Here is an 18,673-nt window from a genome sequence, read left to right as displayed (position 1 = left end):
TTGTAACCACCTAGGCACTCAATGCCCAGAATTTCTGAAATGCTACCTTTTCATAATCTTCTTAAATTAAAATGCTGCTGATGAAATGTCACTACGGTCATCATTATATCCTAAAAGGGGTTTCTTCTTAATTCATACATATAATATATTGGCAAATTTTCTGTGGGTGTGTGTGCATGCCTACATCATACCTGTTCTTGCCTCTCCCCACCCCCAACCTATTTGCCCCACTAAAGGAACCACAGAAATCACTAATAAATCTTTCTTTAATTGAGATGTAATTGACATATAATATTGTATTAGTTTCAGGCATATAACATAATGATTTGATATTTGTATATATTGCTAAATGATCACCACAATAAGTCTGGTTAATATTATCACCACATACAACTTTTCTTTTTTCCTTGTGGTAAGAAATTTTAAGATCTACTCTGTTAGCAACTTGCAAATATACGATCCAATATTATCAACTATAGTCAACATGCTGTACATTATATTCCTGTTACTTATTCATTTAAAGTTTTACCTTTTGACCCGCTTCATCAGTTTTGCCCACCCCCACCTTGGCAATCACCAATCTGTTCTCTGTATCTATGAGTTCAAGATTTTTTTTCCTTTTATTTAGATTCCACATGTAAGTGAGATCATATGATATTCGTCCTTCTCTGTCTAACTTATTTCACTTAGCATAATGCCCTCAAGGTCCAACCATGTTGTTGCAAATGGCAAGACTTCCTTCTTTTTTATGGCTGAATAATATTCCTTGGTATACACATACCACATTTTCTTTATCTATTCTTCTATTGATGGATACTTAGTTTGCTTCCAGGTCATGACTATTGTATATAATGCTGCATTGAACATGGGGGTACAGATATCTTTTCAAGTTAGTGTTTTTTTCCTTCAGATAAATACTCAAAAGTGGAATTGCTAAATCATATGGCAGTTCTATTTTTGATTTTTTGAGAAACCTCCATACTGTTTTTCATAGTGGCTGCACCAATTTACGTTCCCACCAACAGTGTACAAGGGTTCCCTTTTCTCTGTATCCTCACCAACATGTTATTTTTTCTCTTTTTGATAATAGCAATTTTAACAGATGTGAGGTGATAACTCATTGTGATTTTGATTTGCATGTCCCTGATGATTAATGATGTTGAGCATCTTTTCATCTATTACCTGTTAACCATCTATCTGTTTTCTTTGGAAAAATGTTTGTTGAGATTCTCTGCCAATTTTCTTTTTTTAATGTTTTATTTATTTTTGGCTGCATTGGGTCTTTGTTGCTTCACGTGGGCTTGCTCTAGTTGTGGTAAGCAGGGCTACTCTTGTTGCGGTGCGGGGCTTCTCGTTGCAGTGGCTTCTCTTGTTGCGGAGCACGGGCTCTAGGTGTGCGGGCTCAGTAGTTGCAAGCACGCGGGCCCTAGAGCGTGCGGGCTTCAGTAGTTGTGGTGCGTGGGCTCTAGAGCGCAGGCCTCTAGGTAGCCTTTTCATTAAGTTGATGGTTTCTTTTGCTTTGTAAGAAGTTTTTCAGTTTGATGTAGTCCCACTTGTTTTTTTTGCATTTATTGCCTTTGCTTTTGGTGTTAAATCCAAAAAACATTTCCAAGACTCATGTCAAAGAGCTTACCGCCTGTGTTTTCTTTTAGGAGTTCTGTTGTTTCAGGTTTTATGTTCAAGTCTTTAATACATTTTGAGTTAATTTTTGTGTATGGTATAAGATAGGGGTCCAGTTTCATTTTGTTGCATGTGGCTGTTCAGTTTTCCCAGCACCATTTATTGAAGTGACTGTCCTTTCCCCACTGTATATTCATGGGTCCTTTGTCATAAATTATTGACTATATATGCGACTAGTAAATCTTTTATAGCAGTGAGGAACATAGAATTGATGTTGAGGTAGCAAATACCTCAAGGGACCTCTTTATTTTACCTTTGTAAGTTTTCCTGTATCGCACAGGGTTCAGTAAGAGTCATTTTCAGAAATATGGATTTATCTTATATATTGAAATCAGAAGTGTGTTTCCAGTAATAAATTAATAAATAAGAAATTAAAACCAATTTAAATCAATTCTTACTCCATAGGTACCGAAAACAAATGGAAGAAATGCAAAAGGCTTTCAATATGACAATAGTAAAACTTCAGAATACTTCAAGAATAGCAGAGGAGCAGGTTGGTCATCTTCATATCTTATTTAATTTTTATATAAATTTCCATTGAATTTTGTAGGATCTCTCTGGTAAGAAGGATAAGTAATGTTGGTTCACTTTTTCCCTGATAGCTGATGATTAAGCTGTAATGTGATGTTTTCTAGCTGTTAGCATCAGTATCTGCTCAAGAGAAAATTTTCTTGAGCATTATTTGTATTACATTTCAAGATTTGTATGTATGTGTATGTGTGTAGAAGTGCAGTGGACTTTTTGGCAACTTTGTTAAACTCTAAAATCATTTGTGGTTTTCTGTGTAGACAGTTTTATTGGTTGCAAATAAACAGCTCTATTTCTTTTTAATCCTTATACCTTTTTTTTCCTTCCTTTTTCCTCTTATCTCTTGCCTAGAGCTGTACAGTGATGCAATAGGACTGATAGTGGCCATTCCCCTGTCTTGTTGATTTTAAGGGATTGAGTTCAGTATTGCAGCATTAAATGTGATATTCATTAATAAGTTTTTATAGTGTGTTACCATCATGAAGAAATTTTATATTTAACTTTTCTAAAAGGTTATTTGGGACTAAGGGAAGGTGAGGTGAGGTGAGGAGGCCTCAGGTTGCAGAGTTTAGTTGCATCTTACTCCCAGTTTGTGACATGTTATAATTGTGGTTCTACACACAGTTTTTCCCCACCCCTCTTTTTTTTTCTTTCTGAAATTGAGGTTTGAAAGTTGTTTACATATTCTTAGTATGAGTCCTTTATCAGAGACAGGCTTTGCAAGTATTTTCTCCCAGTCCATTACTTGTTTTGTCATTCTCTTAAACATATCTTTTGAAGAGCTGAATTTAATTTGTTGAAGCCCAATTTACCTGTTTTCTCTTTGCCTAACCCAAAGTCACAAAGATTGTTTTCCTCTGTTTTCTTTTAGAATTTGCATAGTTTTAGTTTTACATTTGGTTTATGATCCATTTTAATTTTTACGTGTCACAGAGTATGGATCAAAGTTCCTTTTTTGTGAGGGAGGGGATTGAGAAACATGAATATTCCTTTCTTCCAGCATCATTTGTGGAAAGGACTATCTTTTCTCCACTGGATTTCCTTTGCGCTTTTGATGAAAATCAATTCACCATATACATGTGGATTTGTTTCTGGAATTCTCTTCTGTTTTGTTCATCTGTATCTGTCTTTTTGCTTATACTGCACTGTTGTGATTACTGTAGCTTTATAGGAACTCTTGAAATCAGGTAGAGTGAATCCTTCAACTTTGCACTTGTCCAAAATTGTTTTGGCTAATCTGGATTTGACTAATACAGATTTTAGAATCAGCTTGTCAGTTGCTACCAAAAACAAACAAACAAACAAAAACCTGTTTGGATCTTGATGGGGTTTGTGTTGAACTTAGAGATCAATTTGGAGAATTCACATGTTAATAGTATTAAGCCCTCTGACCCATGAACACAGTATTTATTTAGTTCTTCATTAACATTTTCCCTCTGTATTTTCTCTTTATATTTAACATCTATGCTTTATTAAAGACTTAAGTACTTTTAAATAATCTTGTGTATCATTAACACTATTGAAAGTAAATCTTGATTAGAAGTGTTAACCAATTTAATAACTGTAATAACTTATCTTTTAAAACTGTCTAGAATTTCTCAGTGTTTGTCAAAAGTGAGTCAAAAGAAACAGTTTAATGAATCACATTCAGCATTTTAAAAATATGAAGTAGGATAGAAAGTACCACAGTGGATCACAGTGAGGGAAGTAAGTGAAACTTCTTGTTACAGTTTTATACATCCGCCTACTCAACCCCATATACACAGTGGAGACTTAAAGATTACTTAAATCTAAGTTTGAAAAACTTAGGTTTAGAATAATAAATGGTTATGTAGCTATTTCATAGAGGGTCCTAAATTAGAGTGTTAGATTTCCTTGACTTCTTTCTGCCCTCTTTTCATTCTTCCTAAATTCACTAGTTAGTTGAAATTTTCAGTACAGTCTACCTAACGTAGGTTCATGACCATGAGTATGTTGCATAAGTCTCTAAAATATGCATGCGATATTTTAAATAAAGACATGTCTGTTGATTATAAAAGTTTCTAAAATTCAGAGCTGGAAAGATGGGTGTTTTTGATGAATTTCTTTTCACTGGTTGACTAGAGGATCTGTTGTAGTTTTTTGACTATGTGACATCCTAAGTTCCATCCTAATATGCTGTGAAATAGAACTTTTAAAACCTTCTTGGTATGAGCCTGCTTGATATCCAGAAACATTCTTCAAAAATTTTTCAACATGTCTTTGTATTGACTGCTTTGGTTTAAAAAAAAAAAAAAAGCATGCTTGACAAAGTGACTATTCTGCGTATAGCTGGTTATATACTGGTTTATACATATGGAGCCCATATTAACTTGAAAAGCAGTTTATTAGCGTCTGTTAGACAATATTCTACATGGTAGCAGTGAATGGTGAAAGGTTTTTTGGTTTTTGGCTTTTGTTTTTTTTGGCTCAGGGCAGGGGAGGAAGGTTGAATAGTCTTAGATTCTTGAAGTGGTTTATGTTTTTTTTTTTAATTTCTGGTCCAAGTTTACAGTATTCATTCATTAAGAGCTTCCTATTAATATGTCCCCCGCCCTGAGGAATTTAACAGTTTTTCCAGATTTTTTACTTGAATTTATAATGCAGTTAAAGTACACATGAAACACAAAGGAAAATAATATTTATTTCCTCCTTTATTATAGGATCAGCGGCAAACTGAAGCCATCCAGTTGCTACAGGCACAACTGACCAACATGACACAGCTTGTTTCAAATTTGTCAACAACAGTAGCAGAATTAAAACATGAGGTAATTGTTATTGATGGTATTGTAGGAAATGGTGTCATAAAGGCAGGCTTCGTATCTAAGAACTTTAATCGAAGAAGATTGTCATTTATAAAGAACTTTTTCAGAACACCAGAATATGGCATTTTAAAGTTTTGGAAATATATTAATTATCATAAACTTTTGGAAAACACGGCTTTCATAGTTTAGGTCTAAATTACAGTTATAAAGCAATTCTGTCAAGCCTTTTGTAAACCATTGGTAGTTGCAATATGTACTTCATTTTCAGTTCAAATAGGCTTATTAATTGCTTAATGAAACAAATTTTTCATTGATTTAAGCAGTATTTATTGAGCTACCGGTATGTGTGAAGCATGAGCTGTCCAGTTCTAGGTTGAGGCATACAGCAGTGAAGAGTCACTAGCCTCACAGGGCCCTCTCACCTGGGGGAGAGAGGGAATACATACAGTAAATATATATGACGGACAGTGGGGTAGAGAGTGAAACTTGTGTGTGTGGACTGGTGGTGCTTTAAGTGTTGCTGCTTTAGCTACGGTGATGTTGGAAGGCTCGCCTGAGGAGGTGGCATTAGAACTGAGTGCTCAAGAGGAGTTAGCATCCACACAGAGCCTGGGGTCAGAACAAACTTGTTAGTAGCAGAAGTAGGGCAAAGGCCTGTGACTAGAAACAGTGTAATGTGTTTGGGGTCAGAAAGAAAGCCGGTGTGGCTGGAGCAGAGTGAATGAGAGAAGTAAGGGTAAGAAATGAGTTTAGGAAATTGGCAGAGACCTGGTCATGTAGGCCTTTGTAGGCAATATAGAGTTTGAATTTTATTCTAATCACTGCAAGTCATTGAAAGTATTCAGTAAAGAAGTAACATGGATCATCTCATTGAAAACACTTTGAGAAACTCCCTGTTTGTTGCTCTATAGAGAATTGCCTCTTAGAGACCAGCAAGAGTGGAAGTGGGGAGGAAACCAATTAAAGAGGCAATTGCAGTAGCCTGGGTGAGGTGATGTTGGCTTGGACTAGGATTTTAGAAGTGGAGAACATTGTGAAGTTGCTGAATTCAGGATACATTTTAGAGGTAGAAAGACATGCCTTGCTGAAAGATTGGATGTGGGACATGAGGAATTAAGGGTGATCCCCAGGCTTAAATCACTGGGCAATTAGTGGTTTAGTTTTGTAAGGTGGGAAAGATAGGTAAGAGCATGATTTTTTTTTTTTTCTTACCAAGGAGAAGATAGTACAAATGAAAAAATGGAACATATGTGGCAAATAATGATTGAAGAACATGTTAATGATTGGTGAAAGTCATATTATATTATATTAATTGTATTATACTATTTTAAAAACTTTTCCATAGGTTTGAAAATTTTTAAAGAATGGAGGGGGGAGAAGAAAAAGTAAAACATTGCCTTTGTAGTACATTTTCAAAGAGCATGCCCTGCATTTACAGTTTTGAAGCACTCTGAAAAAAAATGTTTAAAATGATTTGTCCTTTGAACTTTAGATCCCATTGTATTTTTTTCTAATATGGTTTTCAAATTATTATTATTATTAAGCCCTCTTCTCATCTCAGGTTTCAGATCGACAAAGCTATCTTGTCATATCTTTGGTTCTCTGTGTTATCTTGGGACTGATGCTTTGTATGCAGCGTTGTCGAAACACTTCTCAATTTGATGGAGATTATATTTCAAAACTTCCTAAAAGTAACCAGTATCCAAGCCCTAAAAGGTAAGGCAGCATTATATTTCAGTTTTCCTCTTATTTTTATTTTTTATTTTTTGGCCACTCTGCGCAGCATGTGGGATCTTACTTCCCCGACCAGGGATCGAACCCGTGCCCCTTGTATTGGAAGCACGGTGTCTTAACCACAGGACCGCCAGGGAAGTCCAGTTCCTCTTATACCTTTGAGAAATTTGAGCAAATAAAGGATACTGAGATAATTTCTTTCCCCGTATGATTATCTTGAAACCAAAATGTTAAAAACATCATTGGAACTAGTGAGATGGTCCTATGCATGCCTGGAAGGTTCTATAGACTCTAATAGAGAAAACACTGATAGTAAGTGTATAAAAACCCTTGAAACGGTTGTGAAAGATGCTTCAATGTGGAATTTAAAGGGGGAGGAGGAGAATAGGTATTCTAATACAACACCTTTTAGAGAATGATCCTTAAATTTTTTTTACATGTGTTATCAATAACTGGAGTGTTACTTTAGAGGTTAGTCCTATGTGGTATGTACAGTTCTCTAGCGTCTGTCTAGCCCCAACTACAGAGTAAATTACATGTATTTTACTCATTGTGCCCAATGTTGTTTTTTCTTAATGTTAGGTGTTTCTCTTCCTATGATGATATGAGTTTGAAAAGGAGAACTTCATTCCCACTTATCAGATCCAAGTCTCTACAATTAACTGGGAAAGAAGGTAGATTTTTGTGGATATGTACTATGTGTATAGAAATGTGAATCTAGCCTCCTTCTAGCAGAAGCATGTCAATGTTGTGTTCGAGACCATCTGCAACAGAACAGTGGGTATAAGTAGCCTTTGTTTGTGCGGTGTCAAAGCCACTTTACCATTTCCACACTTTAAATCTATCTTTGTTCCTAAAAGCCCAGAGGGTGGGGTGGGGGGCTTAGTGAAATTAGCCATTGGTAGCCTTATTTGCACATGCTCCTGTTTAGAAGTATTTCTTTTTAGAAAGGGGTGTTTGAGAAAGTTCAGCAGATATGGAAAACCTGAATGTGCTCCCATAGTATCCTGTGCTTATCTGCCTTCTCTTCCTGTACAGGTAGGACCCCTTTTGTCTCTAGTTTAGGTCTGTGAGGCACTTTCCGAAAAATAAATCAGGTCTTTCTCTTTTTCATAGCCCAGGGTCTATAATAGTATTCCATTGTCTAACACTTAATGAATACTTAAATTTAAATGAATGGGTGTGTACTGAGTGGTTATTCTCCTGTATTAGTACTTTTTATAATTAGTACTGTAATTAGTGCTTATTGAGAGACTTATCTTTATAGCAATATTAAAATAACCAAATTAATGATATATTTCAACTAGTGCTTTCTTAATCATTGGATTCTCTTTCTTTAGGATTTAGTAACTGAGCAGCATGTTTCAATTGATTCAATCATTTAAGCAATCATTCCTGAGATTCTCTGGTTTACTGTTATCACAAAACTTTACAGACTTAATCCATTACATGTGTGTTTACTTACGACTAGTAAATTTCATCCTAGTTCCTGCCTTTTTCTTTCTCTTTTTCTTCTTTTGGCTGATGTGTCTTTTTATAACTGAGTTTTTTAAATGAAGTGTAACTTGTACAGGAAAGTGTACTTACTGTATGTGAAGCTTGGTGGATTTTCACAAACTGAACATACCTGTGTGACCAACACCCCGATTAAGAAGCAGAACATTATCTAGCACCCCAGAAACTTCCTTGTGCTCTACACTGCCCATCCCCTCTCAGTATAGCCACTACATATTTTGATATTGTGAGATTCACCATGTCATTGAGTATAGTTGTAGTTTGTTTACTCTTATTCCTGTATAGTATCCCATTATACAAACATAACATTATTCATTTACATTGGATTATTTCAGTTTGAGGCTATTACATATCTTTTGGCGAACACATGAACACACATCTGTTGGATATATACCTAGAAATGGGATTGCTGGATCATAAGATTGTGTATATGCCACCTTAGTAAATACTGCCACACAGTTTTGCAGAGTGTGGTATGAATTTGCCCTCCCATCAGCTCTTTTTGAGAGTTCCATTTGTTCCATATCCCTATTAACATTTAGTATTGTTGGTCTTTTAGCCGTTGTGGTGGGTGTATGTGCATTACTTATTTGAGCTGTGTTCATGTGATTAGGAAATATGTTGAGATGTTTTTCCTTCTCAGCATTTCTAGTCTCATTTCAAATTAGTTGAAATCCTATTTTACTATTTCTTTTCTCTATGTCACTCTTCAAAGCCAGATAGAATAGCCTTTTGTACCTGAGAATAGAATTACTTCTGTTTTAAACAACTGTGTCATCTTGGTTCATCTTTACAGTTAAAAAAGTTGAGTACAGTAGGCAGGAAGGTGGCTTTAATTCTGATTCCACTGTTTGTTAATTCATTTATTTCTTCTCCTGTTTGAATTAAATCTCTTCTTAAGGCATTTATTATAGTCTACTTTGATTTTAGCCATCCTGTACTGGCCTTATTTTTAATTCTAAGCTCAGTGAGAAGGGTCCATGTCTTATTTTGTTTTCTTACTGTAGTAAAAGACATGTAAAATTTACCATCTTGAAATTTAATTTGCTCTTAAAAATTTACTTTTTAAGTGTATAGTTCAGTAATGTTAAGTATATTCACAATGATGTGAAACAGATCTCCAGAACTTTTCCATTTTGTAAATCTGAAACTCTATATCCATTAAACCAATCCCTTTTTTCCTCTCCTCCCAGCCCCTGGTAACCTTCGTTGTTTTTTCTGTTTCTGTGAATTTGAATATTTTGATAAATAATATGATTCCTCTTATATGAGTTGTCTTTCTCTGACTGGCTTATTTCATTTAGCTTAGTGTCCTCAAGTTTCATCCATGTTGTAGCATGTGACAGGATTTTCTTCTTTTTTAAGACTGAATAATATTCTGTTGTACAGATATAATCACGTTTTGTTTATTCATCTGTTGATGGGCATTTGGGTTGCTTCTACCTCTTGGCTATTGTGAAATAATACTGCTGTGAACATGAGTGTGCAAATAAATCTTTAAGACCTTGCTTTCAGTTCTTCTGGATATATAGTTGACCCTTGAACAGTGCTGGAGTTAGGGGCACTGAGTCTCTGCGCAGTTGAAAATCCATGTATAATTTATAGTTGACCCTCCATATCCATGGTTCCTCCGTATCTAAGGTTCTGGATCCGCAGATTCAGCCAACCACATATTGTGTAGTACTGTAGTATTTACTGTTGAAAAAAATCCACGTTTAAGTTGACTCATGCAGTTCAAATCCACGTTGTTCAAGGGTCAACTATGTACTCAAATGGGATTGCTGGATCATATGGTAGTTCTATTTTTTGAAGAAACTTTACAGTGTTTGTCATAGTGGTTGCACCATTTTACAGTTCCACCAACAGTGCACAATGGTTCCAGATTTCTCCACATCCTCACCAGTACTTGTTTTCTATTTTGATAGTAGCCATCCTAATGTATGTGAGGTGATATCTCATTTTGCTGTTGATTTGTGTTTCTCTGATGATTAGTGATGTTGAGCATCTTTTCATGTGCTTGTTGGCCATTTATAAATCATCTATGAAGAAATGTCTATTCAAGTCCTTTGCTCATTTTTAAATCAGGTTATTTTTTGTTTAATTGTAAGAGTTCTATATATTCTGGATATCAATCCCTTATCAGATATATGATTTGCAGCTATATTCTCCCATTTTGTAGGTTGCGTTTTCACTCTGTTGATTGTGTCCTTTGATGGACAAAATTTTTTTAAGTTTGATATAGTCCCATTTGTCTATTTTTGCTTTTGTTGCTTATACTTTAAATGTCACATCCAAGAAATCATTACCAAGGCCAATGTCATGAAGTTTTCCTTCTGTGTTTTCTTCTAGGAATTTTATAGTTTTAGGTTTTATGTTTAGGTTCTTAATCCATTTTCAGTTAATTTTTGTATATGATGTAAGATAAGGGTTCAACTTCATTCTTTTGCATATAGATATCCAGTTTTCCCAGCACTATTTGTTGAAGAGACCGTTCATTCCCCATTGAGTGGTCTTGCCACCCTCGTTGAAGATTATTTTACCATTTGTGAGAGGATTTATTCCTGGGCTCTTTTTTTTTTATTCCATTGGTCTGTATGTCTCTTTATACCAGTACCACACTGTTTTGATTACTGTAACTTTGTGATGTGTTTTGAAATCAGGCAGTGTGAGTCCTCTGTTTTTATTTTTTAAAAATTGTTTTGCCTATTTAAGATCACTTGGGATTTGATATGAATTTTAGGATGCATTTCAGCAAAAGAATGCTATTAGGATTTTGATAGGGATTATGCTTAATCTATAGATCGTTTTGGTAGTATGGACATCTTGACAATATGAAGTTCTCCAGTCATGAATGTGAGATGTCTTTCCATTTTTTTGTACCTTCTTTAATTTCTTTCATCAGTGTTTTGTAGTTTATACTTTGATTTACGTCTCTCACTTTTGTTGACCAGCCAGGTGGACCAAAATTGTTTTGATTTTTGTAAGACATTTTTATTATAAGTGAAATACAAAAAAGTGCACAAAACTGAAATGTACAACATGCAAAGTAATTATAAAGTGAACACCTGTGTAACTAACACCCAGATCAAGAAATAGAACAAGGCCAGCACTTTTGGCATTGCTCCTGTAGAGATAGCTACCTTGACTTTTGAAATAGTCATATTCTTCATTTTCTTAATAGTTTTACCATCAATGTTTGGATTCCTCAACAATATAATTTGATTTTTACCTGGTTTTGAGCTTTTGATAAATGGAATCATACCATATATACTTTTTTGCCTTTCTTTCAGCATTCTATTTGTGAGGTTCATATACATGATTATACTTCATTTTCAATATTGTATAGTATTTCAGTAACTGACTAAATCACAATGTAGTTATCCATTGTACTGTGTTGTTTACAGTTTGGGGCTATTACAGATAATGCTGCTGTAAACATTCCCTTTGTTTGTATACCAGCACATAGTTGCATGAGTTTCTCTAAGAATATTACCTAGATGTAAAATTGCTGGATTGTAGGGTATGCTTATCTACAAGTTATAAGATAATGGCAAACTTTTCCAAAGTGGTCATATCAGTTTATCCTTCCACCAGTACCATGAGAATTCCCATTATTCTATGTTTTTACCAGCACGCACTTAGAATTGTCAAATTTTAAAGTGTTTAACCTCATTGCAATTGTAATTTGCATTACCTGATTACTAGTGGGGCTGAGCATTTTTACTTATGCCGTTTATTCATTTGACTTTCCTGGGCATTAAAGGTTTTTGCCTGTTCTTTTACTGGGTTGTTTCTCTCTTTCATACTGGTTTATAGTTATTTTTAAGATTTGGATTCTAATTGTTAGTTGGTTAAATGTTGCAGATATCTTATTTCATGTAGATATCTATTTCACTCTTGACAACCTATTTTACATGGAGTCTTTTTAAAAAAAATATTTATTTATTTATGGCTGCATTGGGTCTTAGTTGTGGCACGTGGGATCTTTTGTGGCTGTGCACAGGCTTTGTCTAGTTGCAGCAAGCGGGGGCTGCTCTTCATTGCAGTGCGCGGGCTTCTCATTGCGGTGGCTTCTCTTGTTGCAGAGCACCGGCTCTAGGCACGCGGGCTTCAGTAGTTGCAGCACGCGGGCTCAGTAGTTGCAGCACGCAGGCTCAGTAGATATGGCGCTTGGGCTCAGTTGCTCCATGGCAGGTGGGATCTTTCCAGACCAGGGTTCGAACCCATGTCCCCTGCATTGGCAGGTGGATTCTTAACCACTGCGCCACCAGGGAAGTCCCACAAGTCCCCTTTCAAATCACACTATACTACTTTGCAGGTAGTATGAATATTTTATAATAACAAAATATTCCTAATTCCTCCCTTTAATCCCTTATATAATTTGTCATTCTTTTTACTTCTATATAAGCATGTATAGTTACATAAGCATACCCAAATACATTGTTGCTATTATTGTTTTGAACAAGTTGTTATGTTATGGATTAAGAAAAGTTTTTATCTTACCTTCACTTACTCGTTCTCTGATACTCTTCCTTTTTTTATGCAGATCGGAGTTTCTGACCTGTATTATTTTCCTTTCTGAAGAACTACTTTTAACATTTCTTGCAAAAGCAGGTCTATTGGCAACAATTCGTCAATTTTAGCTTGCATCTTTGATATTTTTGAAATTTGTATATGAAATGCCTGGGTGTAGTAATTTTGGCATTTGTCTTTCTTGGTATTCTGAGTTTCCTGGATCTGTGGTTACTGTCAGACATTAATTTGGGGAAATTCTGTCATTATTACTTACAATATTCCTTCTGTTCCATTCTCCTACTCTTGTCTTTCTGTATTCTCATTACTCATATGTTACACCTTTTGTAGTTGTCCCGCGGTTTTTGGGTATTCTGTTCATTTTTTAAAATTCGTTTTTCTCTTCACTTTTTAGTTTTGGAAATTTCTATTATCATATCCTCAGCCTCAGTTATTCTTTGCTCAGCTGTGTTCAGTCTACTAATGAACCCATCAGAGGCATTCTTCATTTCTGTTACTGTGTTTGATCTCTAGCATTTCTTTTTAATTCCTTTTTAGAATGTTTCTGCTTACATTATCTATCTGTTCTTGGATGTTGTCTACTTTTTTCCACTTAAATCCTTAGATTAATCATGGTTTTTAAAAATTCCTGGTCTAATAATTTAAGCATTCCTTCCATATCTAACTCTGGTTCTAATGCACGTTTAGTCTTTTCAAACTGTGTTTGCCCCGTTTTAAATGCCTTATAATTTTTTGTTGAAAGGGGAGTATAATGTACAGGTGGTCCCCAACTTATGATGGTTTCACTTAATTTTTCAACTTCACGACGTGTGAAAGCAATATGCATTCAGTTAAAATAGTGCTTTGAATTTTGACCTTTCCCAGGCTAGTAATATGTGATGCTGGGCAGTGGCAGCAAGCTCTCAGGACAGAAATGACTTCTGTGTTCCACTTGACTGTCTGGGTTCCTACTTTTTCCTTCAATTGTGGCCTGGAATTACTTACTTAGTCTGGACAGCCCTTCAGTGCTGTTAGTGATTTTTTTTTAAAATTCATTTAATTGCTTGAGGTTGATCTGAAAACCATTAACAACCATTCCTAGAAGTACACGTCATGTTTTTTAAAAAAGCAATTTGAATGAGATTAGTAATCTGATAGAAATGACTATTTAAAGGAATCTTTGGATACTTTTATATATTTGATGACTTTCTCAACAAATTTCTAAGACAATGTAAAAAATTATAATTCATTGAATCATGTTATTAGTAGATTTCTGGTACATGAACTTTTATAATGAGTTTGCTACTTATAAACTTCTGCCTACATCAGACTATAAATCATCTACTTTTAGTGGGTTGAATAGGACTGAAGTCTCAGAGTGCCTCTTTTATATGCGTATTTATCTTGTCAGGATGGGGGTGGCATAGAGCTGTCGTGAATGTGCTTAAAGTAATGAAATTTCAGCAACCTAAGGCCAGTATTTCTAATTTACTCACCATGCCAGAGTGTTCATTCATTATTGCTTGATCGCTGATACTGCATATTCAAGCTATTTTAAGATTTTGGAGTTCATAGTTTTGATCACAATAAATCATAGTTTTGATCGCAGTAAATCATAGTAATAAACAATTAGAAAAAACTTCTTAGATCTCTTTTTGTATGTTCCTTTAACTGGCTTTCATACAGTCATAACTGCTTGTTGCACAGTTAACCCATATTTGCAACACAGTATAGTCTTCTGGAAAAATATTCAGATGATCTATAGGTTTGGTATTAGCTTACCTGGAATGTGATTTTTCTCATTACATATAAGAGGGTAGAGCTGGCCCAAACAAGGATCCTTACTGTGTTGGCTGATAGCTGATAGCCAACACAGTAAGTTAAAAACTTAAGTTATTTGATGATGATCAGTGAAGCCCAAAATAAGAATGGTGCCCTCTCCTAACTTATTGCTTTTGGCTTACTAATTTCAAGTGTATAAATATATGATATATATATATATATAAATTCATTGGTTCTGTTAATAATCATAAAGGGATAATATTTATAGTATTTAATCATAGTATAATCTACATTTTATGTCTGCTTTTTTTCTTATAGTAGACCCAAATGATCTGTACATTGTAGAACCCCTCAAGTTCTCTCCAGAAAAAAAGGTAATGTTTTGTTTCCTTTTAAGTATATTGGTGTGTTATGTGGGTGTAGATGAAGAAATAGGTTGAAAGTTTTAATATAACCTTTAAGTGGTCCTTAAACTTACTGTTTATTTTCAATCATGATAATGATGTAAATGTTTACAGGGGTCAGCAAACTATGACCCATAGGCTATATATGGCCTGTGGCCTGTTTTATAGGGGCCTGAAGCCATTTTTAAAGAGTTGTAAAATAAAAAAGAATATGCAAAGAGAGGGTATGTGACCTGAAAAGCCTAAAATATTTACTATCTGGCTTTTACAGAAAAAACTTGCTGACCCCTGGCTGATTGTCTGACATGCACTGATAATAAAGAATGACTCAGTGTGTGTGCTATTCCTGTAATCCTCACATCAACCTGAAGACGATACTCTCCCATTTTTTAAGTGAGAACACTGAAACTCAGAGTTTGTATCTTCTTTAAATGACTCATTAAATAGGTGGCAAAAATCAGACTGTACTTAGGCTTTTTTGGTTACAAAGTGTGTGCTTTTTCCATTTTGCCTCTTAAAGTAAGTTGTCCTCATTTTGATTAGAGGTAATTGTCTCCAGGTGAAAGGACTTGGCCATTAGAACTTAACTATCTTGTAACTTGGCCCAAGTTACAAGGTAGTATGTGGCGAAGTTAGGATTGAAATAGCCTAGGATTCAATCCTAACTTCACCACATACTACCTTGTAACTTGGGGAGGGAATTAAACCTGTGAACCTTGGTGTTTTCATTTGGTAACCAGGGACAAAATATTGATACTCACCTTTCAGGGTTAGCAAGTAAGATACACATGAAAGCAACTAGAATGATGTCTGGCACATAATAGGCATTCAGATTTTAGTTATCGCCCCCTAATCTATATTCAGAGGTGGCAGATAAGAGTTTGACTGAGTAGTATTTACAAAATGAAAAGGTAATTATGGTATCTGTAAAGAACATAACAGTATGTCTTGCTATTTATAATACTCTTTTACTTTCCACCAGGAGAGGGCACTTTACTCCAGTACCTCAGCTCTCTGAATTTGGTTAGGTAACTATTGGAGGTCTAATTCCTACCCTTTCTTTTCCTTGTGTTATAGAAGAAACGCTGCAAGTACAAAACTGAAAAAATTGAGACCATAAAGCCAGCACATCCATTGCACCCTATAGCCAATGGCGACATAAAAGGAAGAAAGCCTTTTACGAACCAGAGAGATTTTTCTAATATGGGAGAAGTTTATCACTCTTCTTATAAGGGTCCTCCGTCTGAAGGAAGCTCAGAAACTTCATCACAGTCAGAAGAGTCTTATTTTTGTGGCATTTCAGCTTGCACAAGTCTGTGCAATGGACAGTCCCAAAAGACAAAAACTGAGAAGAGGGCTTTGAAACGAAGGCGGTCTAAAGTCCAAGACCAAGGAAAATTGATAAAAACTCTCATACAGACTAAGTCAGGATCATTGCCAAGCCTGCATGACATAATCAAAGGAAACAAAGAGATCACCGTGGGAACACTTGGTGTTACAGCAGTCTCGGGACATATTTAAAATTAATCGAACTTTTCATACTGGAGACTTTTGTTGTTGTTCTTTGAAGAACAGTCTGTGGTATTTGAAGGGTTTGGGGGAGGGAGAAAATATTACTGGGAAAAGTATTCAGAAATTATGATTCCTGCCTTTTTAAAAAGTAGGTGGGATTGTGTCAATCTTGGTTAGTGAGCTGCAGTTTTACAAGGCTGATCACTTCCTACAAGGACAATGGTAGACATTTTATAAAGATTTTTTTCACAGATTAATTACTGGGACAAAAGTAATTCGGAAGCCCAGTTCCTTGGGTGGGATAGGAATGAAAGCCTAAACCTCTTCCTTTAGCTTTGTTCCTACTTCTTGCACCTTCCCATATTTATGTGCCTTTTGTCTATTTATAATGCCACTGGAAGAGGAGGGAGAACTTTTCCTGTCATTTGATTTCTTTTATAACTTTGTTAGTTTTTTGAAGCTGCAAACACTACAAGGCTTTAATGTGATCTGCGCCTGGAGTTCAGTAAAGATCAGTAAAGACAGTGTAAAGATCCTAAAGACTTGGCCAACTAGACCTCTGTTTAGCAAACTCACTTGAAACAGACACTTGATGGAATTTTTACATCTGTTCTTTTAGGTAAGTGGTGATGCTTTTGATGTTATTTTCATTTAACTTATTCACACTAGTTTTCTTTGGTTACTAATTCAATGAGAAGGGGAAGAAAAAAACGACAGGATCTTTTCTTGAAACTAACTAGTACTTGCAAATAATTGTTTTATAAACTCACCTTTTAAACACATTTAGCCACTTTTAAGGGTTTTCTTTAGCTACATTACATTTTCAACATTCACAATAAGCACTAATCCTCCCAACTTTCAGATCACTGTTTTCTCTTACAAATGGAAAAGTCAAAGGTTTGTCAAATGAGTCCAGGTCTCATAATCACTGCCTATGTATATATGCACAGAACCAGCTAGTGAGTTTGTCAAGCCTTGTCTAATTGGTCAAGTCTAAAGGGATTATTATTCCTTGATGTTTGCTTTGTACTGGCTACAAATGTGCAGAGATATACATGTGTGATGTCAATGGGTTTGTCTTTGTCTTTTTTCTTTAAAAATAATTGGCAGTGACTGTATTTGAATCAAATGATTTCTTAAGTATGTGTTTGTACAGTAATGAGTGAAAGTGGAAAGTTTCTTTTTGAAAGGGAGAGAATTGACCGTTTTGTGTTGCAAGATTTAAGTTATTGAGCACTTTTAGTAATAACTGTTTTTAAACTTGTCTAATACCTTTCTGGGGGTATTGGTTGTAATGTGACTTATTTAAAGCCTCTTTTGTTTAAGTTGCTGCTTTAGGTTAACAGTATGTTTTAGATGATTTAAAATTTTTTCCAATCTGTACAATTAGCCATTCAGAGCAAGAGGGCCTGATTGTATAGAAACCCATTGAAAAGAGGTCCAGATGAGAGCAGAGGTAGAGCGGGAAGTTACACCATCTGTGTGCAGCATCCAGGGTTGTGGAAAGAAGACTTTCAATATGTAACTACGGAGCTGTAGTGCCATTAGAAACTGTGAATTTCCAAATAAATCTGAACACTTGTCTTTATTAATTACTGGCTCTTCTGTTCTTTGAAGGAGAACTTTTACAAACTTGTTACTCTGAACAGATTTGTTTTTGCCACTTTTAAAGTTAAATACAGCAGCATCCTGTTAAATAATTAGTCACATTTCAGCCAACTACAAACTGATTGAACTTTGACAGAAACATTTTGTTCCCTATACAGTCAGAATTTCACCATTTCAAACACTGAAATGAGAGTTTTGAATATTTAGTAGACTACGTTTATGTGCTTTTCTCTTATTAGGTGCCATCTTTAAGACTACTAATTGTTAATTTTTTCCATATATAAACATGGCATAACATTTTACAATTTGGGGTTTATTTTTCCTCTCTGAGATTATACTTACATGAGGGGAAAACATGAAAATTCTTGCCAATAATAGATTTGTGACTGGCGAGAAGCAAAGCTATACGTGTGTGTGTGTATGTGTGTGTGTGTGTGTGTGTGTGTGTGTGTGTGTGTATATATGTAATAGGCTTTCAATGTTCCTTGGTAGTCAACTTTATTTTATTTCTTCTTATATTAAGTAAAGCATTAAAACAGCAAGAAATAAGAAGAAACGAAGGGATCTGTAAGAGCAAGAACACAAAGTAAAGTTCTTATAATTGGATTTTTAAAA

The 18,673-nt window shown here is 35.1% G+C and overlaps 1 protein-coding gene across 4 annotated transcripts in view; it reads left to right on the top strand.

The window, feature by feature from the left end:
• The window catches only part of SUCO (SUN domain containing ossification factor), a 76,530-nt gene extending 58,086 nt beyond the window's left edge, over nucleotides 1-18,444 (top strand). For all 4 annotated transcript variants that reach the window (XM_079922139.1, XM_079922138.1, XM_079922136.1 and 1 more), the window contains 6 exons: nucleotides 2,086-2,173; nucleotides 4,890-4,994; nucleotides 6,553-6,707; nucleotides 7,308-7,399; nucleotides 14,853-14,908; nucleotides 16,016-18,444. In XM_079922139.1, coding sequence (XP_079778265.1) covers nucleotides 2,086-2,173; nucleotides 4,890-4,994; nucleotides 6,553-6,707; nucleotides 7,308-7,399; nucleotides 14,853-14,908; nucleotides 16,016-16,459 — 940 coding nt within the window. In that variant the 3' untranslated portion in view covers nucleotides 16,460-18,444. The remainder of the gene's footprint in view (nucleotides 1-2,085; nucleotides 2,174-4,889; nucleotides 4,995-6,552; nucleotides 6,708-7,307; nucleotides 7,400-14,852; nucleotides 14,909-16,015) is intronic.
• Nucleotides 18,445-18,673: the final 229 nt, after the last annotated feature.

The sequence above is a fragment of the Stenella coeruleoalba genome (genome assembly GCF_951394435.1).
Source record: "Stenella coeruleoalba genome assembly, chromosome: 1".
Taxonomy (NCBI): Eukaryota; Metazoa; Chordata; class Mammalia; order Artiodactyla; family Delphinidae; genus Stenella; species Stenella coeruleoalba.
Note: the sequence above shows the minus strand (reverse complement) of the source record. Positions and strands in the feature narration are given on the sequence as shown.